At 46.6% G+C, this 26,963-nt stretch overlaps 1 gene segment (V, D, J or C); it reads left to right on the top strand.

Moving 5' to 3' along the window:
• The first annotated feature begins 261 nt into the window (after nt 1–261).
• Nucleotides 262–21,109, top strand: LOC125456580 (Ig kappa chain V region Mem5-like). The segment is given in 4 exon segments: nt 262–395; nt 582–877; nt 1,442–1,475; nt 20,181–21,109. Coding segments are annotated over 4 exon segments (708 nt in total).
• Nucleotides 21,110–26,963: the final 5,854 nt, after the last annotated feature.

The raw sequence follows: 26,963 nt of genomic DNA, 5'->3' as shown, positions 1-26,963 counted from the left end.
GATCATCACTTGCGTTGCTGTAGCCTCCGGGACTATGGGCCAAGAGCGGGAAAATGCGATTAGAATCATCAGATCTTGGTTGACCAACACAGGCACTACAGGCCAAGAGGCCTCATTCAATGTTGTTCTTGTCAATGACTGTCAGAGACAGTGAGAGAGAGAGAGACAGAGAGAGTGAGAGGGAGAAGAGGAAGTGTGAGGGGCTGACGTGGCTCTCTCTCTGCTTGATGCCATTTACATATTGAGGAACAGCCAGTAAGACTCTCGCAGGCTGCAGCTTTATAAAGCAGGGCCAAGTGAAGGGAGAATTTGTCAGGAACCAGGCACTGGGACAGGAGCACACACCATGATTTCACACATACAGCTGATCTGGCCTCTGGCATTCTGTGTTGCAGGTACAAATCTCTCTCTTCCCACCTTGAATCTTTAGTTGCTCTCCATTTCACTCCAATTCCACTGACTTGTGATTGAAGGGAAAATGCTAAATCATGAGAAATGCTCAGTGTCTCCAACAACCTCTCATTTGACAGGCTCTTTCTGTGACCATTCTGACTTCACTGTGTTTCTCTCTGACCCCTCAGGTATCAGTGGGGACATCACCATGAGCCAGTCTCCCCCGGTGCTGTCAGTGGGGCTGGGCCAGACTGCAACCATCACCTGTACGGCCAGTCAATCTGTTAGCAGCTACCTTGCTTGGTACCAACAGCGAGAAGGACAGAAACCCTCTCTCCTGATCTATTATGCATCAAATCGATTCACAGGAGTCTCCGAGCGATTCAGCGGCAGTGGATCAGGGACAAGTTTCACCCTGACAATCAGCAACGTTCAGAATGAGGATGTCGCTGACTATTACTGTCAGCAGTATAAGAGCTATGCCGACACAGTGATACAGAACTGCACAGAAACCTCAATACACACAGCACCACTCCCTGCAGTGACACATCCCACAGTTATATTTAAATGAAAGTGAACAAATGACCCCATTCCAGAATTGACACTGCCCACTACACACTCCAGTCCCTGTGGTGTCCACCGCTCACTGAAGGCCTCATGTTTCCCTTGGCCACATGTGAAGAGCAGCTGTAAGATTTAACATCGAAAATAATGTTGAAAACTCACCCAATCCCAGCTGGACACAAACCAGAGAGAGACGGGGTTGGGGGGTGGCGGTGGTGAGATAGAGACAGAGAGAGGAACAGAATGAGAAAACCAAAGAGCGAAAAAGACACAAGTGAACGAGAGACAAAGACAGAGAAAGAGAGAGAGAGAGAGAGAGAGACGAAGAGAGACAGAGGGAGACAGAGAGATGGAGAGGAGGAGTGTGCGTGAGAGAGAGAAAGACAGGGAGAGTGAGTGAGAGACAGAGAGAGGGTGAGAGTGACAGAGGGAAAAGAGAGCAGAGGTTTATGTACAGCCTCTGCACTGGGAGCTCTCACTGTGGCTTACGTTTGGTAAAGGAACCAAGCTCAGACTGAGTAAGTAAACCACAATACTCCAATATTAACCCTTTCGATGCTGAAACTTTTGAAAACATAAATGCTGATTGTTGAAGGTGTTAGTGGTGAGCTGCAGTGAATGAAATGTTTGATTGAGGAGCACTGTGTCTAACAATGGACCCACCTGTATTTCTTTAGTTCCATTGCCCCCTTTAAGCAGTAAGATATGTCAGTAAGTTTTACTCACCATGTGGAGGAGCTGTGTCTGTTTGCAGCCAGCGGTCATATTCCTGCAGCGTGGAGTGAAATCAGTGAGTGACCTCCTGCCAGCCGCAGTGTGACAGACGCGGGCAGAGTTTGATGTGAGCTCTGGCTCCCAGTCCCAGCCTCTGATCTCACTGACCCCAGCTGCAGCAGCAGCAGCAGCAGCAGCAGCACCGTGAGACACTGAGCTCCCACTTCCCCAAGCTTCATCTCTGCTCAATCACACACTCACTGAATTGTTACAGTGCACACAGAGGCCATTCCACCCATCGTGTTTGGACTGGCTCTCCGAAAGAACTACTCACTGAGTGTCATTCTCCTGCCTTTTCCCTGTCACCCTGCATGTTGTTCCTTTTCAAATAACAGCCTCATTCCCTTTGGGATGTTTCAATTGAAGCTGCCTCCACCACACTCTCAGGCAGTGCATCCCATACCTTAACCAATCACTGGCTGAAAATGTTTTTCTCCATGTCACTTCTGCTTCTCTTACCAATTACTTTTAATCTGTGGCCTCGCACTTTCAATTTTTTCACAAGTGGCAACATTTTCTCCCCATTTACTCTGTCCCGCTCCCTCCTGACGTTGAATACCTCAAACAAACCTCGTCTCGGCCCTCTCTTCTCTAACAAGGTCCAAAGCTCTCTAATCTATCTTCATAATGGACGCCCCTCATCCCTGGATGCATCTTTGGGAATATATTTTGCTACCTCGACAAAACATTTGTGTCCTTCCTGAATTATTCACATTTTCAATGGCCAGCATGATTTTATGAAACTCATCAGGCCACACCCCAGCCTCCTATGCTTCAGGGTAAAAAGTCATAGCCTTACCAGCCTCTCACAGTCATGCAGTCATACAGCATGGAAACAGGCCGTTCAGCCCAACACGTTCACACCGAGCTGATATCCTAAACTGTTTCTCTCATCCCATTTGCCAGCATTTAGCCCATATCCCTCTAAAACCTTCCTATTCATGTATCCATTCAGATGTCTTTCAGGAATGCTGCAATTGTAACTTCCTTCACCACTTCCTCTGGCAGCTCGATCCATATGCGCAACACCCTCTGTGGGTGAAAAGCTACCCAACAGGTCCCTTTTGAATCTCTCTCCTTTCACCTTAAGCCTTGGCCCTCTAGTTTCCGACCCCCCTTCCCAAGGAAAAGACCTTGGACATTTACCCTACCCATGCCCCTCATGATATTATAAACCTCTATAAGGACACGCCTCGGCCTCTGATGCTCCAGGGAAAATAGTTCTAGCCAATTAGCCGCTTCCTACAGTTCAAAACCTCCAACCCTGACAACATCTTTGTAAGCCTCTTCAGTACCCATTTAAGAACATAGAGCATAGAAAAGTACAGCACAGTACAGGCCCTTCGGCCCACGATGTTGTGCCGTGGATTAATCCTAATCCAAAAATAAAATAACCTAACCTACGTTCCCCTCAATTCACTGCTGTCCATGTGCATGTCCAGCAGTTGCTTAAATGTCACTAATGACTCTGTTTCCATGACTACCACTGGCAAAGTATTCCATGCGTTCACAGCTCTCTGGGTGAAGAACCTCCCTCTGACATCTCCTCTAACCCTTCCTCCTAACACCTTGAAACTATGACCCCTTGTGGCAGTCAATCCTGCCCTGGGGAAAAGTCTCTGGCTATCGACTCTATCTATGCCCCCCATTACCTTGTACCCCTCGATCAGGTCACCTCTCTTCCTCCTGCTCTCCAGAGAGAAAAGTCTGAGCTCAGTCAATGTCTCCTCGTAAGACAAGCCCTCCAGTCCAGGCAGCATCCTGGTAAACCTCCTTTGCCCTCTCCAAAGCCTCCACATCTTTCCTATAATAGGGCGACCAGAACTGGACACAATATTCCAAGTGTGGTCTCACCAGGGTTTTGTAGAGCTGCAGCAAAACCTCGCGGCTCTTAAACTTGATCCCCCTGTTAATGAAAACCAAAACACCATATGCTTTCTTAACAACCTTATCCACTTGGGTAGCAACTTTTGGAGCTATGCACTTGAACACCAAGATCCCGCTGTTCCTCCACACTGCCGAGAATCCTGCCTTTAATCCTATATTCAACATTTAGGCTCGACCTTCCAAAATGCATCACTCTGCATTTATCCAGGTTGAACTCCATCTGCCATTTCTCAGCCCAGCTCTGCATACTGTCAATGTCTCGCTGAAGCCTGCAATGGCCCTCAATACTATCAACGGCACCTCCAACCTTTGTGTCATCAGCAAACATACTAACCCACCCCTCAACCTCCTCATCCAAGTCATTTATAAAAACTACAAAGAGCAGAGGCCCAAGAACAGAGCCTTGCGGGACACCACTCAGCACTGACCTCCAGGCAGAATATTTACGATCTACAACCAGTCTCTGCCTCCTGTCAGCCAACCAATTCTGATTCCAGACAGCCAAATCACCCTGTATCGCATACCTCCTGACTCTATGAATGAGCCTGCGTGGGGAACCTTATCAAATGACTCCCTTTAATCACGCTATGCTTTTCCAAATAGTCATAAATCTTATCTCTCAGAAATCTTTCCAAAACCTTGCTAGCCACAGACGTAAGACTGACTGATCTGTAATTTCCAGGCATTTCCTTATTCCCTTTCTTGAAAAGAGGAGCAACATTTGCCTCCCTCCAATCTTCCAGTTCGACTCCCGTGGAGAGTGAGGAAGCAAAGATCTTTGCCAGTGGCTTAGCAACCTCCTTTCTCACTATCTAGAGCAACCTAGGATAAACCTGGTCTAGCCCTGGGGACTTATCGATCTTAATGTTTGCCAAAATTTCAAGCACATCAACTTCCTAAATCTCGATCTGTTCAAACCTGTTTCCCTACTCCTCAAAGCTCTCATTCACAGCAAGGTCCCTTTCCTTAGTGAAAACCGAAGCAAAAAACTTACTTAGGTCTTCCCTGATCTGCTCAGACTCCACGCACAAGTCCCCTTGCTATCCCTCGTCAGCCCTACCTTCTACCTGATCATTCTCTTATTCCTCATGTATGAGTAAAATGCCTTCGGGTTCTCCCTAAGCTTTCCTGCCAATCCTTTTTTGTGCCCCCTCCTGGCCCTCCTCAGTCCACTTTTGAGCTCCTTCCGAGCAAGCCTGTAATTGTCTATAGCTGTGCTCGACCCTTGCTTCCTCCACCTGACGTAAGCTGCCTTTTTCTTTTTGACATGAAACACCTCTGTTCCCATCATTCAAGGCTCCTTAATCTTTCCCCTTCTTACCTGTCTCAGAGGAACAATTTATGCATCACTTGCAACAACTGCTCCTTAAACAGTCTCCACATGTCTGTTGTGCCCTTTTTGTGGAACAATTGCTCACAGCTGACAAAAACGGCTCCATTCAAACCATCTGCACTAAGGTGGTTCCAATCAATATTGGGAAAGTTGAAGTCACCCTTAACAACAACCCTGCTACATTTGCACTTTTCAACAATCTGCTGGCCAATGAGTTCTTTGATCTCCCTACTGCTATTTGGGGGTCTGTAGAAAACCCCCAATGAGGTGACTGCTCCCTTGCTGTTCCTAACTTCCATCCATACTGACCCAGTCGACAAACCTTCCTCGGCAACCTTCATTCCTCTTGCTGTGATGCACTCTCTGATTAGCAACGCTACACACCCTCCTCTTTTTCTACCCTCCCTGTTCTTTTTAAATGTTCTAAATCCTGAATCATCTAGCAACCATTCCTGCCCCTGTGAAACCCACATCTCCATTATGGCCACAACATCATAGTCCCAAGTACTGATCCATGCTCAAAGTTGATCACTCTTATTTTTGACACTCCTTGCTTTAAAGCAGACACATTTTAACTGATCCCTTCGTTCCATCACATGAAAAACCTTCCGGTAGATTCACTGCATCCTGCCACTGCCACATCTGCCACTACGCCCCCCCGTCCCCCCTCAGATGTGTTGCCCTGGTTCCCACCCCCCCTGCCAAACTAGTTTAAACCCTCCCGAACCACTCAAGCAAATTGCCCACCCAGGACATTTGTGTCCCTCCAGTTCAGGTGCACCCCGTCCTTCATGTACAGGTCCCACCTTCCCCAGAAGGCATCCCAATGGTCTATGTATCTGAAGCCTCCTTCCTGCCCCAGCTGCGCAGCCATGTGTTAAGCTGCACTCGCTGGCTGTTCCTCACCTCGCTATCTCGTGGCACTGGTAGTAAACCTGAGAACACTACTCTACTCGTCCTGCTCTTCAGCTTCCAACCTAGCTCTCTGTCATCCCTTTTCAGATCCGTAATCTCATTCCTGGAGATGTCATTGGTTTAACAACATCCTTGTTATAGAAGATCAGAATTGTTCACAATATTCGAAAAGTGGCCACATCAATCTCCTGTATAACCGCAATATGATGTCCCAACTCATATACGCAATGTAGTGACCTATAAAGACAACCACGCTAAATGCATTCTTCATCACTCTAACTCCCTATCACTCCAGTTTCAAGGAAAACTGCACTTGCATCCATAGGTGTCTGCTCAGCAACACTCCGCATTGCCCTCCCATTAACTGTCCTGCCCTAGTTTGCCTCACATTTATCTAAATTGAACTCTGGCTTCCACTCCTCCATATGTTGCCCTGTCTGATCAAGGTCCCATTACTATGAAATAATCTTCTTCACTATCCGCTGTTCCACCAATTTTATTGTCATTTACAAACTTATTAACAATACCTTCTAAATTCACATTAAATTGTTTATTCAAATGATGAAAAGCATTTGAACCCGCACCAATCCTTGCAGCACACAATGAGTCACGGACATCCAGTGTGAAAAGCAACCCTCTGCCACCTATCTTCAAACCAATTTTGTATAAAAATGGCCAGCTCCATCTGGATCCCATGTGATCTAACCTTACTAACCAGTCTACCATGCTGAACCATGTGGAACACTTTGCTGAATTCCATGTAGACAATGTTTACTCTTCTGCCTGCATCAATCCTCTTTATCACCCTTTCAAAAAAACCTCAGTCAAGTTGCTAAGACCTCATTTCCTGTGCACAAAATAACATTGACTATCCCTAACCTTGCCTTTCCAATTGCATGTAAAACATATCTGTCAGAATCCTCTCCAACAATTTACTCACCATTGACATTGGCTCACCAGTCGAATGCTCACTGGGCTTACTTTTCAGCCTTTCTTAAGTAGTTGCACAACATTAGCTACCCTTGAGTCTGTCATTAGCTCACCTGTGTCTGCCAATGATACAAATATCTCAGCAAGGGGCCCAGTAATCAGTTTCTTAGCTTCCCACAAAGTCTGGGATACACTTGATCAAGTGGCAGAAATTTATCTACCGATCAGGGATAGCATAGGGAACTTGTGTGTGGAGCCTGAGGAGGTAGGGGAAGCCCTAAATGAGTTTTTTGCTTCTGTCTTTACGAAAGAAACCAACTTTGTAGTGAATGAAACCTTTGAAGAGCAGGTGTGCATGCTGGAATGGATAGAGATAGACGAAGCTGATGTGCTGAAAATTTTGTCAAACATTAAGATTGACAAGTCGCCAGGCCTGGATCAGATTTGTCCTCGGCTGCTTTGGGAAGCGAGAAATGCAATTGCTTCGCCACTTGCGAAGATCTTTGCATCCTCGCTCTCCACTGGAGTCGTACCTGAGGACTGGAGAGAGGCAAATGTAATTCCTCTCTTCAAGAAAGGAAATAGGGAAATCCCCGGCAATTATAGACCGGTAAGTCTCATGTCTGTCGTCTGCAAGGTGTTAGAAAGGATTCTGAGGGATAAGATTTATGACCATCTGGAAGAGCATGGCTTGATCAAATACAGTCAACACGGCTTTGTGAGGGGTAGGTCAAGCCTTACAAACCTTATCGAGTTTTTTGAGGATGTGACTAGAAAGGTTGATGAGGATCGAGCTGTGGATGTGGTGTATATGGACTTCAGTAAGGCATTTGATAAGGTTCCCCATGGTAGGCTCATTCAGAAGGTCAGGAGGAATGGGATACAGGGGAACTTAGCTGCTTGGATACAGAATTGGCTGGCCAACAGAAGACAGCGAGTGGTAGTAGAAGGAAAATATTCTGCCTGGAAGTCAGTGGTGAGTGGAGTTCCACAGGGCTCTGTCCTTGGGCCTCTACTGTTTGTAATTTTTATTAATGACTTGGACGAGGGAATTGAAGGATGGGTCAGCAAGTTTGCAGACGACACAAAGGTCGGAGGTGTCGTTGACAGTGTAGAGGACTGTTGTAGGCTGCAGCGGGACATTGACAGGATGCAGAGATGGGCTGAGAGGTGGCAGATGGAGTTCAACCTGGATAAATGTGAGGTGATGCATTTTGGAAGGTCGAATTTGAAAGCTGAGTACAGGATTAAGGATAGGATTCTTGGCAGCGTGGAGGAACAGAGGGATCTTGGTGTGCAGATACATAGATCCCTTAAAATGGCCACCCAATTGGACAGGGTTGTTAAGAAAGCATATGGTGTTTTGGCTTTCATTAACAGGGGGATTGAGTTTAAGAGTCGTGAGATCTTGTTGCAGCTCTATAAAACTTTGGTTAGACCGCACTTGGAATACTGCGTCCAGTTCTGGGCGCCCTATTATAGGAAAGATGTGGATGCTTTGGAGAGGGTTCAGAGGAGGTTTACCAGGATGCTGCCTGGACTGGAGGGCTTATCTTACGAAGAGAGGTTGACTGAGCTTGGTCTCTTTTCATTGGAGAAAAGGAGGAGGAGAGGGGACCTAATTGAGGTATACAAGATAATGAGAGGCATAGATAGAGTTGATAGCTAGAGACTATTTCCCAGGGCAGAAATGGCTAGCACGAGGGGTCATAGTTTTAAGCTGGTTGGTGGAAAGTATAGAGGGGATGTCAGAGGCAGGTTCTTTACGCAGAGAGTTGTGAGAGCATGGAATGCGTTGCCAGCAGCAGTTGTGGAAGCAAGGTCATTGGGGTCATTTAAGAGACTGCTGGACATGTATATGGTCACAGAAATTTGAGGGTGCATACATGAGGATCAATGGTCGGCACAACATTGTGGGCTGAAGGGCCTGTTCTGTGCTGTACTGTTCTATGTTCTATGTTCTATCTTTATGCATTTTAAAAACCCCTCTTATGCCATGAGGAATATTGTCAAGACTGAACTATTTATTTCCTCAAGTTACTGAGCTTTCGTTCTTTCTCCATGATAAATATTGAGACAAAATATCCATTTAAGATCTCACCCATCTCCTATGGCCCCACACATAGGTGGCGACACTCACGTTTGAGGGACCCTATTCTCTCCCCACTTACTCTTTTGCCTTTTCCTTATTCGACATCATTCTATCACTTTTGCTCTCAAAAGAGATCAGGAATTTTTTGCCTTCCCTCAAATATACATTGACTGTCCCAGGTCTACATCCCCTATTATTCACCTCATGGCTTTCCTGCCAACCTTTGACCCTTGTTGGTTCAGACCTGATGTGTCCTTACCACATGGAATTGGCACTTTCCCCAGTGAACCATTTTGACCCTGAAATGGTCTTTGGTCTTTTCCTCTGCCATCTTAAACCTTGTGATACAAGATCACGCTCCCTAAATGACTTCTGAGTGACACTTGACCTACTTGGGCCTCCATCATTTCCAAGATTAAGGTCTAGCAGATCCTCCTTTCTCATTGTTCTGGAAACACACAGCTGAGGAAAATTTGCCTGAACACACTCTCATAACTCTGGCCACTCTCTGCCTTTCACACTGCTCCTATCCAAGCCTATATTCGGATAAGTAATGTCCTCCATTATAACAGAGAACATCAAGCAGAGAACAGTACAGCACAATACAGCCCCTTTGGCCCACAATGTTGTGCTGACCTATTCTCCTGCTAAGATCGATCGATCCTGCATACCCTATGTTTTACTATCCTCCATGTGCCTTTCCAAGAGTTGCTGAAAAGTCGCTAAAGTATCTGACTCCACTACCACTGCCAGCAGCACATTCCACATGCCCACCACTCTCTGTGTGAAGAACCTATCTGTGATATCTCCCCTACACCTTCCTGCAGTTACCTTAAAATTATGCCCCCTTGTAATAGTCATTTCTGCCCTGGGAAAAAAGTCTCTGACTGTCCGCCCTATCTATGCCTCATCATCTTGTACACCTCTATCAATTCACCTCTCATCCTTCTTCATTCAAATGAAAATAGCCCTAGCTCCCTCTACCTTTCCTCATTAGACCTGCCCTCCAATCCAGGCAGCATCCTTGTAAATGTTGTCCTCTGCACCGTCTCCACAGCTTCCACATTCTTCTTATAATGAGGCGACCAGAACTGAACACAATATTCCAAGTGTGGTCTGACCAGAGTTTTGGAGAACTGCAGCATTACCTCACTGCTCTTAAACTCAATTCCCCTGCCAATGAAAACCAACACACAATGCCCCTTCTTTACAATCCTGTCAACTTGGGTAGCAACTTTGAGGGATCTATGGACATGGACCCCAAGATCCCTCTGTTCCTTCACACTGCCAAGAATCCTGCTATTAACCCTGTATTCTGCATTCAAATTTGACCTTCCAAAATGAATCACTTCACACTTTTCTGGGTTGAATTCCATCTGCCACATCTTTGCCCAGCTCTGCATCCTGTCAAAGTCCATAACAACTCTGCAATGTTTGCGGGTTTCGGTAAATTCCTCACCGATTTGTTCCTTTACTTCCTTCTCACTGGTTACCTGCAGACCGTGCTGAGGATACCGTAGACCTTGGCGTTCCTCTCTCATATTCCCTCCTGGTTCCCACAGCACAGCCACGTTAGTGTAAAACATCTCCAATAGCACGAGCAAATCAGCCCACAAAGAACTCAGTCCCAGCTCTGCTCAGGAGTATGCAGACTGTCCATTTCCCACCCCCACCACAGCCAGTCCCAATGTGCAAAGAATCTAAAGGCCTGTCTCCCAGAACCTCTTTCCAGCCGCACATTCACCTCACTGCTGCTAATTCCCTGCCAATCTCCCTAAATTCTGACTGCAGGACCACATCCCTTTTCTCCCACTGTCACTGGGACCGATGTGGATCACAGCAGCTGACCATTCCCGTTCTCTGCTCAGGGTGCTCTGCAGCTGCTCAGTGACATCCTTGACACTGGCACCAGGGAGACAACTTGCCGTTCAGGATTACCATCTGCAGCTGCTCTCGATTGCTCTTGCTCTCAAATCCCTTCTCACTAGCGCTCTTCCAGTCTTCCTTATGCCTCCTCATGCCCACCCCCAGACAGCTGGGCCACCCATGGTGCCCTGGTCTTGGCTCTGGCTCCAATTGCCAGATGAACTATCATTCCCATCAGGATTCTGAACTGAATCCTGGTTGGAGAGTGGGATATACTCAGGGGACTCCTGCACTAGCTACCTGGTCCTTTTGGGCTGCCTGCTGCTCCCCTACCACCTCTCTCCCTGCGTACTCTGAAGCTGTGGAGTGACCGCATCTTGAAACGTGCTTTCCACGGAGCTCTCAGCCTCATGGACTCTGCACACTGACACCAACTACTGCTCAAGCTCCGAAACCCAAGAGCTCCAACTGCTGTCACTGACCACGCTTCCTGCACTCATGGTATTCCAGGATCCGGGAAGCATCCTGAAATTACCACAAAGAATAGGATGCACATACTCTCCACCCCCTGGTTATCGATTGACAATGTTCGGATGACAAACAGTTACAGCAGGGCTCACAATCCAGTGGTTTCAGTATTTTGGACAAACTCTCCAGAAGACTTCAAGGAACAGGAGCAGAAATCAGCCATTCCGCCCCATTGAGTCTGCTCTGCATTTTGATCTTGGTAGATATGCTTTGCAACTCCATTCTCCTGCCTTTTCCATGGAACGTTTGATACTTTTGTCAATTAAGAATCTACCTATCTCTGTCTTAAACACAGTCACTGACTTGGCCTCCACACCCTTCTGTGTCAATGCATTCCACAGATTAACCTCTTTCTGGCTGAAGAAATGCCTTCTCCTCTCAGCTGTAAAGGGTTGTCCCTTCACCTTGAGGCTATGCCCTTGGGTCCCAGCCTCTCCTACTTGTGTAAATATCTTCTCCTCATCCACTCTGTCCAGGCCTTGCAGGATTCTGTAAGTTTCAATCAGAACCCCTCATCCTTCTAAACTACATAGAGTACAGACCCAGGGTACTCAACTTCTCCTCATATAACAAACTCTTCATTCCGAGCATCATTCTTGTAAACCTCATCTGAATCGCTCCAATGCCAATGTATTGTTCCTTAAGACATGCATCCCAAAACTGCTTGCGATATTCTAAATATGGTCTGACCAGAGCCTTATACTGCCTCAGCAGAACATCTCTGCTCTTACATTCTAACTCTACTGAAATGAATGCTAACAATGCATTTGTCTTCCTAACAACCAACTGAACCTACATGTCAACTATCAAGAAAGCTGAACAAGGACTCCTGAGTCCCTCTGTGCTTCAGATTTTCGAGCCTTTCCCCATCTAGAAAATAGTCTTTGCATTTTTTCTTCCTACCAAAGTGCAAAACCTCACATTTTATATTGTATTCCATCTGCCATTTCTTTGCCAACTCTCTGAGCCTGTCTAGGATCTGTTGCAGCCTACCCTGTTCCACAACACTACTTGTCCCTCCCACCAATCTTTGTGTCATCTGCAAACTTTGCAACAAGGCCTTCTGTTCCTTCATCCAGGTTGTTCATGTATAGCGTGAACAGTTGTGGCCCGAACACAGAACCCTGCAAAATTTCACTCGTCACCAGCTGCTACTTATCCCCAATCTCTGCCTTCTGCCAGTCTGCCAATCCTTTGTCCATGCCTGGACCTTGCCCCTAACATATCGGATTCTTTTCTTATGTCAAAGGCCTTCTGGAGATACAAGCAGGTCACATCCACTGACTCTCCTTTGTCTAACTGGTTCATTGCCTCCTCAAAGAAATCTAACAGATTTATCAAGCATGATCTCCCATTGATGAACCGATGCTGACTCAGTCTTCTTTTTACCATTGCATTTCCAAGTCCTCTGCAATCTCATCTTTAAATCGAAGTGTAAAATCTTACCAACAACCAAGTCCAGGCTAACTGGCCTGTAATTTCCCATCTTCTGTCCCCCTCCCTTCTCAAACAGGGGTATCACGTGAGCCATTTTCCTGTCCTCTGACCCCACTCCCCTGCCCCAACTCCATCAATTGCAGATGCCTCCACATCTACAATGCCTCCACAATCTCCTCAGTGATCTCCTTCAGAATTATCTGGTGTAATCCATCCAGCCTGAGTGATTTATCCACCTTCAGCCTTTTCAGCTTCACACATACAACTTTTTCCCTGTGGCTGGAATCTCCTGATTCTGACCCTCACACCTTTCAGGGTCATGGGGTCATTGGGAACAGTGGCCCTGTCTGACACCGGGACACTGAGAACCCATTGCAGACTCACCCTTGACCTCAGCCCAGTGTTGGGCAGCAACATTCCAAGTGAATCTAGAATCTTCTACACAGACACCCAACATGATTCCTTCCTGAAATATGTTGATCCCAGTCTGCTCCAATGTTCTCGAATAAGTTCTGCCAATCTGTGAGTGATCAGAGGTTTGGTAAAGAGATATCAAGTGCCATCCTACTTTTCAACACTTGCTCCATAGCTTTGGAGGTTTTAGTCTTTCAAGTGAATATCTAAGTGTTTTTTTACAAAGTAATGAGGATTTCTGCCTCTCCCAAACTTTCAGACAGTGAGTCCTGGGTCCCATCAACCTCTGGGTAAAAACATTACTTCTAAATTTCCGTTGAACCCTATCTCCAATTCATTTCAGTCTCTCCCCATGGTTATTGCCTTTTCTGTTGATGGAAAACAGTCTATCCTATTGACTCTATCCAGGCCCATCACCATTTTACACACCCACATCAGATCTCCCCTTAGTCTCCTCTGTCCCAAAGAAAACAGCCCCAGCCTATCTAATCATTCCTGAAAGTTAAAACTCCCCATTCCTGACAAATTCTTCATTTCATCAAGGAATAAAGTTAAAAAACTTACCCCACTTGTCTTCTTAACCACCTTCCTTACCTGTATTCATGAAGCACATGGCCACGTCTTCCACCTCTACTTGGGGGTTACTTCCAGTTTCAAATTGACGAGTGACTTTCCTTCATTATCAGAGAAACAGATAGAAACAATGTACATAGGAGCAGGGAGTAGCCATTCAGCCCTTCAAACCTGCTTCACCATTCAGTATCATCACAGTTAATCATCCAACTCTGTACCCTGTTCCTGCTTTCTCCCCACATCCCTTAAATCCTTCAACCTAAATTTAATTCCTTCTGGAAAACATTCCCCGTTTATTTCTCTCATGCTGTAAAAATGGATCAGAATAGTTCGATTGTTGTTTTTGATCAGCACAGACACGATGGGCCGAAGGGCCTTTTTGAGTGCTGCGGGTCACTATGACTCTATTATTCTATATTGTGAATAACTGAAGTCCTGATGTCTGTGGTGTACAACAACTAGTAACTACCTGAAATTCAGACAAAGATCCATTTATTGCGAATCTTTGTGTCCTCCCTGCCAACCAGTTCTCTCTCCTTGTCAGTACCCGACTCTCAATTCTCTTGTTATTTCTGTGCTTACAAAACATCTTTGGGCCTTCCCTTGCTCATTTGGACATATTACATCCTATCAGCTCTTTGCTTTTAATTTCACTCGGTAACTTTCTAATCCCCTCTCGGTTTTGTGCATGATTGAACTCCGGGTCCACCTTCCCTGTTTGGCCTTCCTTACCCTGGCTGCTTTCTCACATTCTGGATTGAGAGTGTGGATTTGGGAATCCCACCCTTACTCTTTGTGGGAAGAGATTCTGAATGATCTCTGCTTCATCCTTGTAGGCCTCCCACTGCCCTGACATCGATTTCCCATTAAGTCGCTGATCCCAGTCTCCTTTTACCAAATCACCGCAAAGTTTTGTAAAATGGTTCTTTCTCAAATGAAAACTTTTACACATGCTCCACGGTTCCCCATTTCCATCTCTACTGTCGATCACACTGAGTTCTGATCGCCGTCATGAAAATGTCATGACGTTAACCGACGACCTGCCCTAGACTTCCCATACAGATGCAACAGAGAAGAAGGCACAACAACACGTCTTCTTCCTCAGGTGGCTCAGGAGATTTGGCATGTCTGTAAGGCTCCTCACTAGCTTCTACATATGCACGATTGAAAGCAAACTGTCTTGGCACATATTGACAGCTTCTCTGCACAGGCCAATAAGAAACTACTGAAGGTTGTGTGCACAACCCAGTCCATCACAGAAGCCATCCATAGACTCAATTTACACAACTTGCTGCCACAGAAAAGCTGCCAACATCGTCAAAGATCCATCCCACTGGAACCCTGAATACATTTCACTAAATGAATATTTTTCAACAGTATTCACTCTAGAAAATGACAATGTTATTGAGGAGAATACTGAGATACAGGCTACTAGACTAGGTGGGATTGAGGTTCACAAGGAACAGGCATTAGAAATCCTACAGAGGGTGAAGATAGAAAAGTCCCCTGGGCCAGATGGGATTTATCGTAGGATCCTCTGGAAAGCCAGGGAGGAGATAGCCGAGCCTTTGGCATTGATCGTTAACTCGTCATTGTCCACAGGAATAGTGCCAGATGACTGGAGGATAGCAAATGTGTTTCCCCTGTTCAAGAAGGGGAGTAGAGACAACCCTGGTAATTATAGACCAGTGAGCCTTACCTCAGTTGTTGATAAAGTGTTGGAAAAGGCTTTCAGGGATAGGATTTATAATCATCTCGCAAAGAATAAATTGCTTCAGGATAGTCAGCACAGTTTTGTGAAGGAGAAGTCGTGCCTCACAAACCTTATTGAGTTCTTTGAGAAGGTGACCAAACAGGGAGATGAGAGTAAACCGGGTGATGTGTGTATGTGATTTTCAGCAAGGCGTTCGATAAGGTTCCCCACAGTAGGCTATTGTACAAAATGCAGAGGAATGGAATTGTGGAGATATAGCAGTTTGGATTGGAAATTGGCTTGCTGAAAGAAGACAAAGGGTGGTAATTGATGGGAAATGTTCATCCTGGAGACCAGTTACTCGTGGTGTACTGAGATAATGGGAACTGCAGATGCTGGAGATTCCAAGATAATAAAATGTGAGGCTGGATGAACACAGCAGGCCAAGCAGCATCTCAGGAGCACAAAAGCTGACGTTTCGGGCCTAGACCCTTCATCAGAGAGGGGGATGGGGGGAGGGAACTGGAATAAATAGGGAGAGAGGGGGAGGCGGACCGAAGATGGAGAGTAAAGAAGATAGGTGGAGAGGGTGTAGGTGGGGAGGTAGGGAGGGGATAGGTCAGTCCAGGGAAGACGGACAGGTCAAGGAGGTGGGATGAGGTTAGTAGGTAGCTGGGGGTGCGGCTTGGGGTGGGAGGAAGGGATGGGAGAGAGGAAGAACCGGTTAGGGAGGCAGAGACAGGTTGGACTGGTTTTGGGATGCAGTGGGTGGGGGGGAAGAGCTGGGCTGGTTGTGTGGTGCAGTGGGGGGAGGGGATGAACTGGGCTGGTTTAGGGATGCAGTAGGGGAAGGGGAGATTTTGAAACTGGTGAAGTCCACATTGATACCATATGACTGCAGGGTTCCCAGGCGGAATATGAGTTGCTGTTCCTGCAACCTTCGGGTGGCATCATTGTGGCAGTGCAGGAGGCCCATGATGGACATGTCATCAAGAGAATGGGAGGGGGAGTGGAAATGGTTCGCGACTGGGAGGTGCAGTTGTTTGTTGCGAACTGAGCGGAGGTGTTCTGCAAAGCGGTCCCCAAGCCTCCGCTTGGTTTCCCCAATGTAGAGAAAGCCGCACCGGGTACAGTGGATGCAGTATACCACATTGGCAGATGTGCAGGTGAACCTCTGCTTAATGTGGAATGTCATCTTGGGGCCTGGGATGGGGGTGAGGGAGGAGGTGTGGGGACAAGTGTAGCATTTCCTGCGGTTGCAGGGGAAGGTGCCGGGTGTGGTGGGGTTGGAGGGCAGTGTGGAGCGAACAAGGGAGTCACGGAGAGAGTGGTCTCTCCGGAAAGCAGACAGGGGTGGGGATGGAAAAATGTCTTGGGTGGTGGGGTCGGATTGTAAATGGCGGAAGTGTCGGAGGATAATGCGTTGTATCCGGAGGTTGGTAGGGTGGTGTGTGAGAACGAGGGGGATCCTCTTGGGGCGGTTGTGGCGGGGGCGGGGTGTGAGGGATGTGACGCGGGAAATGCGGGAGACGCGGTCAAGGGCGTTCTCAATCACCGTGGGGGGGAAGTTGCGGTCCTTAAAGAACTTGGACATCTGGGATGTGCGGGAGTGGAATGTCTTATCGTGGGAGCAGATGCGGCGGAGGCGGAGGAATTGGGAATAGGGGATGGAATTTTTGCAGGAGGGTGGGTGGGAGGAGGTGTATTCTAGGTAGCTGTGGGAGTCGGTGGGCTTGAAATGGACATCAGTTACAAGCTGGTTGCCCGAGATGGAGACTGAGAGGTCCAGGAAGGTGAGGGATGTGCTGGAGATGGCCCAGGTGAACTGAAGGTTGGGGTGGAAGGTGTTGGTGAAGTGGATGAACTGTTCGAGCTCCTCTGGGGAGCAAGAGGCGGCGCCGATACAGTCATCAATGTACCGGAGGAAGAGGTGGGGTTTGGGGCCTGTGTAGGTGCGGAAGATGGACTGTTCCACGTAACCTACAAAGAGGCAGGCATAGCTGGGGCCCATGCGGGTGCCCATGGCCACCCCCTTAGTCTGTAGGAAGTGGGAGGAGTCAAAAGAGAAGTTGTTGAGTGTGAGGACGAGTTCCGCTAGGCGGATGAGAGTGTCGGTGGAGGGGGCCTGGTCGGGCCTGCGGGACAGGAAGAAGCGGAGGGCCTTGAGGCCATCTCCATGCGGAATGCAGGTGTACAGGGACTGGACGTCCATGGTGAATATGAGGTGTTGGGAGCCAGGGAATTGGAAGTCCTGGAGGAGGTGGAGGGCGTGGGTGGTGTCACGGACATAGGTGGGGAGTTCCTGGACCAAAGGGGAGAAAATGGAGTACAGATAGGTGGAGAAATGCTACACTTGTCCCCACACCTCCTCCCTCACCCCCATCCCAGGCCCCAAGATGACATTCCACATTAAGCAGAGGTTCACCTGCACATCTGCCAATGTGGTATACTGCATCCACTGTACCCGGTGCGGCTTTCTCTACATTTGGGAAACCAAGCGGAGGCTTGGGGACCGCTTTGCAGAACACCTCCGCTCAGTTCGCAACAAACAACTGCACCTCCCAGTCGCGAACCATTTCCACTCCCCCTCCCATTCTCTTGATGACATGTCCATCATGGGCCTCCTGCACTGCCACAATGATGCCACCCGAAGGTTGCAGGAACAGCAACTCATATTCCGCCTGGGAACCCTGCAGCCATATGGTATCAATGTGGACTTCACCAGTTTCAAAATCTCCCCTTCCCCTACTGCATCCCTAAACCAGCCCAGTTCATCCCCTCCCCCCACTGCACCACACAACCAGCCCAGCTCTTCCCCCCCACCCACTGCATCCCAAAACCAGTCCAACCTGTCTCTGCCTCCCTAACCGGTTCTTCCTCTCTCCCATCCCTTCCTCCCACCCCAAGCCGCACCCCCAGCTACCTACTAACCTCATCCCACCTCCTTGACCTGTCCGTCTTCCCTGGACTGACCTATCCCCTCCCTACCTCCCCACCTACACCCTCTCCACCTATCTTCTTTACTCTCCATCTTCGGTCCGCCTCCCCCTCTCTCCCTATTTATTCCAGTTCCCTCCCCCCATCCCCCTCTCTGATGAAGGGTCTAGGCCCGAAACGTCAGCTTTTGTGCTCCTGAGATGCTGCTTGGCCTGCTGTGTTCATCCAGCCTCACATTTTATTATACTCGTGGTGTACTGCAAGGGTCAGTGTTGGGTCCACTGCTGTTTGTCATTTTTATAAAGGCGTAGAAGGATTGGTTCGTAAATTTGCAGACGACACTAAGGCTGGTGGAGTTGTGGATAGTGACAAAGGATGCTGTGGGTCACGGAGAGACATAGATAAGCTGCAGAGCTGGGCTGAGAGATCGCAAATGGAGTTTAATGCAGACAAGTGTGAGGTGATGCATTTTGGTAGGAGTAACCAGAAGGCAAAGCACTGGGCTAATGGTAAGATTCTTGGTAAGGTAGATGAGCAGAGAGATCTCGGTGTCCATGTACACAGATCCTTGAAAGTTGCCACCCAGGTGGACAGGGCTGTTAAGATGGCATACAGTGTTTTAGCTTTTATTAATAGAGGGATCGAGTTCAGGAACCCAGAGATTATGCTGCAGCTGTACAAAACTCTGGTGAGGCTGCACTTGGAGTATTGCGCATAGTTCTGGTCACCGCATTATAAGAAGGTTGTGGAAGCTTTGGAAAGGGTGCAGAGGAGATTTACTAGGATGTTGCCTGGTATGGAGGGAAGGTCCTACAAGAAAAGGCTGAGGGACTTGAGGCTGTTTTCATTAGAGAGAAGAAGGTTGAGAGGTGACTTAATTGAAACATATAAAATAATCAGAGGGTTAGATAGAGATAATGGGAACTGCAGATGCTGGAGATTCCAAGATAATAAAATGTGAGGCTGGATGAACACAGCAGGCCAAGCAGCATTCCAAGAGGGTTAGATAGGGTGGATAGGGAGAGTCTTTTGCCGAGGATGGTGACGGTGAGCACGAGGGGGTGTAGCTTTAAATTGAGGGGTGAAAGATATGGGACAGATGTCCGAGGTAGTTTCTTTGCTCAGAGAGTAGTAAGGGAATGGAACGCTTTGCCTGCAATGGCAGTAGATTTGCCAACTTTAGGTACATTTAAGTCGTCATTGGATAAGCATATGGACGTACATGGAATAGTGTAGGTTAGAGGGGCTTGAGATCGGTATGACAGGTCGTTACAGCATCGAGGGCCGAAGGGCCTGTACTGTGCTGTAATGTTCTATGTTCTATGTACATGCAGGGGCAGGTTAGGAATCGCTTCTTCCCAGCCATTATCAGATGGATGAATGGACTCTCTAGATTCAAAAACAGCTGATCTTGCTAACATGCCCTCTGCAATGTAACCTTTATGCTTGTGTCTAAGTTTTCCTGATATGTACATTCTTTGCTTCCTGTACCACTTGTAAACAAAGCTTTTCACTGTATTTCAGTACATTGGATAATCAATCAATCACCATTGATAGCCCTTCCAGCTGCCTACATTCATTCTCTAAATGATGGTCCAAAACTGTCCCTTCGCTTTCTGCTCCTTCCCAACCTCCTTGTCAGTGGTAATTAGGATAGACAATAATTGCTGTCCCTGCCAGTGACACTCACATTCCAAGAAGCAATTTAAACAATGCCTGTTCTTTTGTCAGGTTTGTTAGTTTTTGTCTACAAATATTCAAATAAATCGTTTTGCCAATCAATGTTTGATAAGTTCAAATCTCTTCAAATAGCATGGATTAAAATTGCTTCTCTTGTCTTTCAGGCCGTGACAAGTCTCAGCCCAAGCTAACCCTGCTGCCCCCTTCCCCAGAGCAGGTCCAGACCAAAGGCACTGCAACCCTGGTGTGCCTTGCCAATCACTTCTATCCCGATGAGCTGGTGGTGCAGTGGAAGAAGGATGATGCAATCATTTCTGATGGGATTCAGACCAGCAACTACCTGCGAGCTTCGGACAGCACCTACAGTGTCAGCAGCCTGCTGACCCTCTCTGGCTCTGACTGGGAGTCCAATGCTCGCTTTTCCTGTGCTCTCACCCACGTCACCCTCTCCTCTCCCCTCAGCAAGAGCATCAGGAGATCAGAATGTGTGTAGTGTGTTTAAGAGAGTCCACAGAGGAAACACAACTTTAAATAGAACAGGGCTGAGCTGGCAGGACAAAGATCATTGGCAGCAAGAAATTTCATCTCTCTTCCTTCTCGGGACTGGGTTGGAGACAATTCTGAGGTTCAGAGGTTAAGGCAGGTCATTGGGACAGTGTAGAGGGAGCTTTCCTCTGTATCTAACTCCATGCTGTTGCTGTCCTGGGAGTGTTTTTTGGGACAGTGTTGACATGTGATGCCAAGTCAAACCTCTCAAAGACGGTGAAGACTGTCAGCTGCACAAAAACATCCTGCTCCTCTGATGCTTCTTGGCCTGCTTTGTTCATCCAGCTCTACACCTTGTTACCTCTGAACCTCAGACGTTTCTGCTTCAGCAAACCAGACCTCCTTCCTGCTCAGCCGGTAGTTCAAATTTAAAGTTTTGTCACTGTTTGAAGGGACGGGACTCTCATGTTATTGAGAAAATCTCCACAAGTATTTTCCATTGTGGCTGTGAATTTTGCAGCTTCCTCTGTCTGAGCTGTTAATTGCAGTGTTTATTCTGTCAATGTCAATGTGGAAAAGGGAATAAAAATGTAGAAGTTTCAGTGTCTATCTCTGAGTGTTTTGGAAATGGGCCACCACCCTCAGCTGATTGGCTGCAATTCAATTAGTCACAGTCCCGATTGGCTACGTAGCATGTCAATCGATGCCACATATTGTTGATTGACTTGGGAGCCAATCAATCAGTTTCAAATAATCCCCTTGACTGGAATTTGTTGAGGTTACAACATTCCAAACAGGACTGAAACTGAGCCCTGCTGGGATTCAATCATTACAATCTGACGCATTCAGTCTTCACTCTGCTGATCCAGACCTGGCTGGTGGGGTCACACTGTGCACTGAGATAAGGAGGTGTAGAACTGGATGAACATAGCAGACGAAGCAGCAGTAGATGAGCAGGAAGGCTGAAGTTGTGGGCCTAGACCCTTCTTCTTCAGTCTAGGCCTAAAAAGTCAGCCTTCCTGCTCCTCTGATGCTGCTTGGCCTGCTGTGATCATCCAGCTCCATACCTTGTTATCTCAGATTCTCCAGCATCTGCAGTTTCTAGTATCTCTCACACTGTGCACTCTCTGCTGGTAACACCTGAAATGATTTTCGGCTAAATATAGATGCTGCTGGTGGGGTCTCTCTGAGCATTGGTGTGCAAGGTCAGAAGTCACACAATGCCCAACAGGCTGAAGTGAGACATCAGAATGGTATGTTGCCTCCCTGGAAGCAGGATCAAAAATATCTCAGACAGTGCAGGATATTCTCTAAGGGGAGAGGGACCAGCAGGAAATCATTGTACCTATTAGAACTAACAGTATAGGAAGTTTAAAGGATAAAATCCTGAGGAGAGAATATAGGATGTAAAGCAGGAATTTGAAAAGGAGGCCCCGAAGGTGAGTAATATGTGGATTACTTCCACGGACACAAGCTAGTGAGGGTAGGAATAGAAAGGCTTAGATGATGAATGTGTGGCTGAGGAGCTGGTGCAGTGTCATTGGAATCTGTTCTGGGGTAGAAGTGACCTGTTCAAGAAGGATGTGCTAGAAGATGTTCCTGAATTGGAAGGGGACAAATGCACTGGTGGGGAAATTTGCTCGAGCTGCTTGGGGGGAATTGAACAAGCAAGGGGCGTGGGGTGGGGATGATATGTGGCACCCAGGGCGATAGTGAGGAAAATAATCAGTCTAAGACTGGTACAATTAAGAAACAGAGTAAATCAAGCAGTCAGAGCAGGCAGGAACAAAGTAGAGAGCAAGGTAGGATTGGGAAATTAAACTGCATTTATTTCCCTGCAAGAGGCCTCACAGGTAAGGCAGATGAACTCAGGGCATTGTTACGGACATAGGACTAGGCTATCACAACGATGAGACATGGCTCAGGGATGGGCAGGGCTGGCAGCTTGACATTCCAGGGTATAGATGCTCTAGCAAAAATCAAAAGGGGGCAAAGTGACATGGGGAAGTGGCATTTTTGATGAGGGATAAAATTATGGATGTGTTTTGGGAAGATATTTCTGGGACCATATCCAGGGAAGTTATTTGGGTAGATCCGAGAAAAAGACAGGAATGGTCCTCTTTCTGTAGTACAATAGAACCCTGAATAGTCAACGGGAAATTGAGAAATAAATTTCTAAGGAGATCTCAGTTATCCTTCAGAATAATAGCGTGTTAATGGTAGCGGATTTTAACTTTCCAAACATTGACTGGGACTACCATTCAAGGGTTTGGGTGCAGAGGAAATTGTTAAGTATATACAAGAAATTTATCTGATTCATGATGTGGATGTACCTACTTGAGAAGGTCCAAAACTTGATCTATTCTTGGGGAATAAGCCAGGGCAGGTGACTGAGATTTTGGTGGGAGAGCATTTTCGGGCCAGTGGCCATAAATCTATTTTTTAAAAATAGGAATGGTGAAGGATAGATGAGATCAAAAAGTAGAAGTTCAAAATTGGAGGATGGCCAATTTTGACATTATTAGGCAAAAACTTTCAAAGGCTGATCCAGGGCAGATATTCACAGGTTAAGGGATGGCTGGAAAATGAGAAGACTTCAACAATTGGGTAAAGAGAGCCCACAGACAGCACGTTCCTATTAGGTTGAAGGGCAAGGATGATGGGTGTAGGGAATGCTATATGACTAGAGAAATTGATGTTTTGGTCAAGAACACGAAGCCAGTGAACTATAGGCCATTAAGCCTGACCTCGGTGGTGAGCAAGTTGTTGGAGGGGTTCCTGAGGAGCAGGATGCACATGTATTTGAAAAGGCAAGGTCCGATTAGGGATAGTCAACATGGCTTTGTGCATGGGAAATCATGAATCACTTACTTGCTTGAGTTTTTTGAAGAAGTGGCAAAGAGGATTGATGAAGGTAGAGTGGTGGACGTGATCTCTCTGGAGTTCAGTGAGGCATTCGAGAAGGTTCCCCATGGAGACTGTTTAGTGAAGTTGTATCACACGGAACACAGAGAGAACTAGCCATTTGGATCCAGAACTGGCTGAAAGGTAGAAGAGAGAGGGTGGTGGCAGAGGGGTGATTTATGGACTAGAGGCCTATGACCAGCAGTGTGCAACCAGAACTGGTGGTGGGTCCACTGCTATTCATCATTTATGTAACTGATTTGGATATGAATATAGGAGGTGTGGTTTGTAAGTTTGCAGCTGACACCAAAATTAGAGGTATAGTGGAGAGAGAAGAAGGTTACCTCAAAGTACAACGGGTTGTCGAATAGATGGGCCAATGCGCTGAAGAGTCGCAGATGGAGTTTAGCGGGGAATTATAGATCAGTTAACCTGATGTCAGTTGTGGGAAAGATGCTGGAGTCAATTATAAAAGATGAAATTACAACTTATTTGGATAGCAGTAGCAGGATGGGTCAGAGTCAGCATGGGTTTACCAAGCGGAGATAGTGCTTGACTAATCTTCTGGAATTTTTTGAGGTTGTAAGTATGAAGATGGACAAGGGAGAGCCCGTCGTTGTAGTGTACCTGGACTTTCAAAAAGCCTTTGATAAAGTCCAACATAGGAGATTAGTGAGCAAAATTAGGGCACATGGTATTGGGGGCAAAATACTGAGTTGGATTGAAAATTGGCTGGCTGACAGGAAGCAAAGAGTAGTGATAAACGGGTCCCTTTCGGAATGGCAGGCAGTGACCAGTGGGGTACCGCAAGGTTCGGTGCTGGGTCCGCAGCTGTTTACGATATACATTAATGATATAGATGATGGCGTTAAAAGTAATATTAGTGAATTTGCTTATGATACAAAGCTGGGTGGCAGTGTGAAATGTGAGGAGGATGTTATGAGAATACAGGGTGACTTGGACAGCATAGATGAGTGGACGGGATGCATTTAGATGCAGTTTATTGTGGATAAATGTGAGGTTATCCACTTTGGTGGAGAGAACAGGATGGCAGATTACTATCTCAATGGAGTCAAGTTATGTAAAGGGGAAGCACAACGAGATCTACATGTTTTTGTACATCAGTCAATGAAAGCAAGCATGCAGGCACAGCAGACAGTAAAGAAAGCTAAAGGCTCGCTGGCCGTCATAAAAAGAGGAATTGAGTATAGGAGCAAAGAGGTCCTTCTGCAGTTGTACAGGACCCGGGTGAGACCGCACCTGGAGTATTGTGTGCAGTTTTAGTCTCCAAATTTGAGGCAGGATATTGTTGCTATTGAGGGAGTGCAGCGTTGATTCACGAGGTTAATACCCAGAATAGTGGGGCTATCATATGTTGAAAGATTGGAGTGACTGGGCTTGTACACACTTGAGTTTAGAAGGATGAGAGGGGATCTGATTGAGACATATAAGATTATTAAGGGATTGGGCACTCTGGAGGCAGGAAGCATGTTTCCACTGATGGATGAGTCCAGAACCAGAGGACACAGTTTAAGAATAAGGGATAGGCCATTTAGAACAGAGTTGAGGAAAAACTTCTTCACCCAGAGAGTGGTGGATATATGGAATGCTCTGCCCCAGAAGGCAGTGGAGGCCAAGTCTCTGGATACTTTCAAGAAAGAGATGGCTAGAGCTCTTACAGATAGTGGAATCAAGGGTTATGGGAATAAGGCAGGAAGAGTATCCTGATTGTGGATGATCAGCCACGATCAGAATGAATGGTGGTGCTGGCTCAAAGGGCCGAATGTCTACTCCTGCACCTATTGTCTATTGTCTGTTGTCTAATTTAGATAAATGTGAGGTGCTGCATTTCGGAAAGGCAAATCAGGGCAGGACTTATACACTTCATGGTAAGGTCCTGAGGAGTGTTGCTGAACAAAGAGACTTTGGAGTGCAGGTTCATTGTTCCTTGAAAAAGGAGTCACAGGTAGACAAGATAGTGAAGAAAGCATTTGCTATACTTAGCTTTATCTGTCAGTACATTGAGTACAGGAGTTGGAGGGTCATGCTGTGGCCTTAAAGGACATTGGTTGGGCCACTTTAGGAATGCTGTGCGCAATTCTGGTCTCCCTGCTTTAGGAAGGAAGGTGTGAAACTTGAAAGGGTTCAGAAAAGATTTACAAGGGTATTGCCAGGTTGGAGGGTTTGAGTTGTAGGAAGAAGCTGAAAAACCTGTGTCTATTTTCTTTGGAGTGTCGGAGGCTTAGGGGTGACCTCATAGAGTTTTATAAAATCATGAGTGACATGAGAGTAAACAGACAAAGTCTTTTTCTTTTCAGTGGTGAGGGAGTCCACAACTGGAGGGAATAGGTTTAAGGTGACAGGGGAAAGCATAAAAAGGGATCTAAGGGATAGCTTTTTCACACAGAGGGTGGCGCTTGTGTGGAATGAGCTGCCAGAGAAAGTGGTGGAGACAACATTTAAAAGCCATCTGGGTAAGTATTTGAATAGGAAGTGTTCTGAAGGATATGGGCTGGGTTCTGGCAAATGGGACTAGATTTATTTAGGATATCTGGTTGGCATGGATGATTTGGACTGAAGAGTCTGTTTCTGTGCTGTATGTCTCTATGATTCTCGGTATATTTGAAATCATAAGCTTTCAGAGCACTGTCCCGTCATCAGGTGAAGTAAAGAAAAACATGCAGGTACAGAATTTTTTTAGGCAGAGAGATCACTGGGCAGTGAGATCAAATGATCAGACAAATAGTGTGAGTGGAGTGTCGATAGGCTGAATAATAAGACTGCAGGCAAACAAAGTTGTCAGTCAGTGTGAGTAAGGTGTCAACAGTTGAATAGCAAGTGAAGGCATGATCCATAATCTGATTAATTAAGGCAGAGAGATAATTACAAAACATTTAAAATAGGATGGTGCAGCAGACAAACCAAACAACTGGCATAACATGATAGATACAAGGGGCATATGCTGAGGGTCTAACCAAAGTAACAAGTAGTCCAAAAACTATATAAACTAATTAAGGTAGAGAGATCATTACCAGTTATCAAGGTGATAGTGTCAAAACAAGACTGTAAGGATGATTTTACAAATGCAAAAGAGTGTGGTGAGTTTACATGTAGCAGGACATGCACCTAACATCATGGTTGAGGATGTCTTCTTGGGCAAAGAACTTTGTTACCAGTTTCTGCTCAGTGATTCTACATTGTTGTGCACCTCAAACATCGCTTTGGAGGACATGTACTAAAGAATGGAGACTGAATATCTTTGAGCACTGAAGTGTTTCCCAATTGGAAGGGAATATTCTTGTTGGGCAATTGTTGTGCAGTGTCCATTGTCGTAGTGTCTGCATGGTCCAGCCAATATACCACACCTCAGGACATTGTTACCAACATTGGCTGAGACACATGAGTATCTGCTGTGTATGTGGTGGGTATGTGATCTTAGCAACCATATTGAAAGTTTGTGAGTTCAAATAAACCTGTTGGACTATAACCTGGTGTCATGTGACTTCTGACCTTGTCTGCCCCAGTCCAACACCAGCACCTCCACATCATGAGTGCGG

The sequence above is a fragment of the Stegostoma tigrinum genome, chromosome 8, assembly GCF_030684315.1.
Source record: "Stegostoma tigrinum isolate sSteTig4 chromosome 8, sSteTig4.hap1, whole genome shotgun sequence".
NCBI lineage: Eukaryota > Metazoa > Chordata > Chondrichthyes > Orectolobiformes > Stegostomatidae > Stegostoma > Stegostoma tigrinum.
The sequence above is the reverse complement of the archived record's forward strand: the minus strand, read 5'-3'. Positions and strand labels throughout refer to the sequence as shown.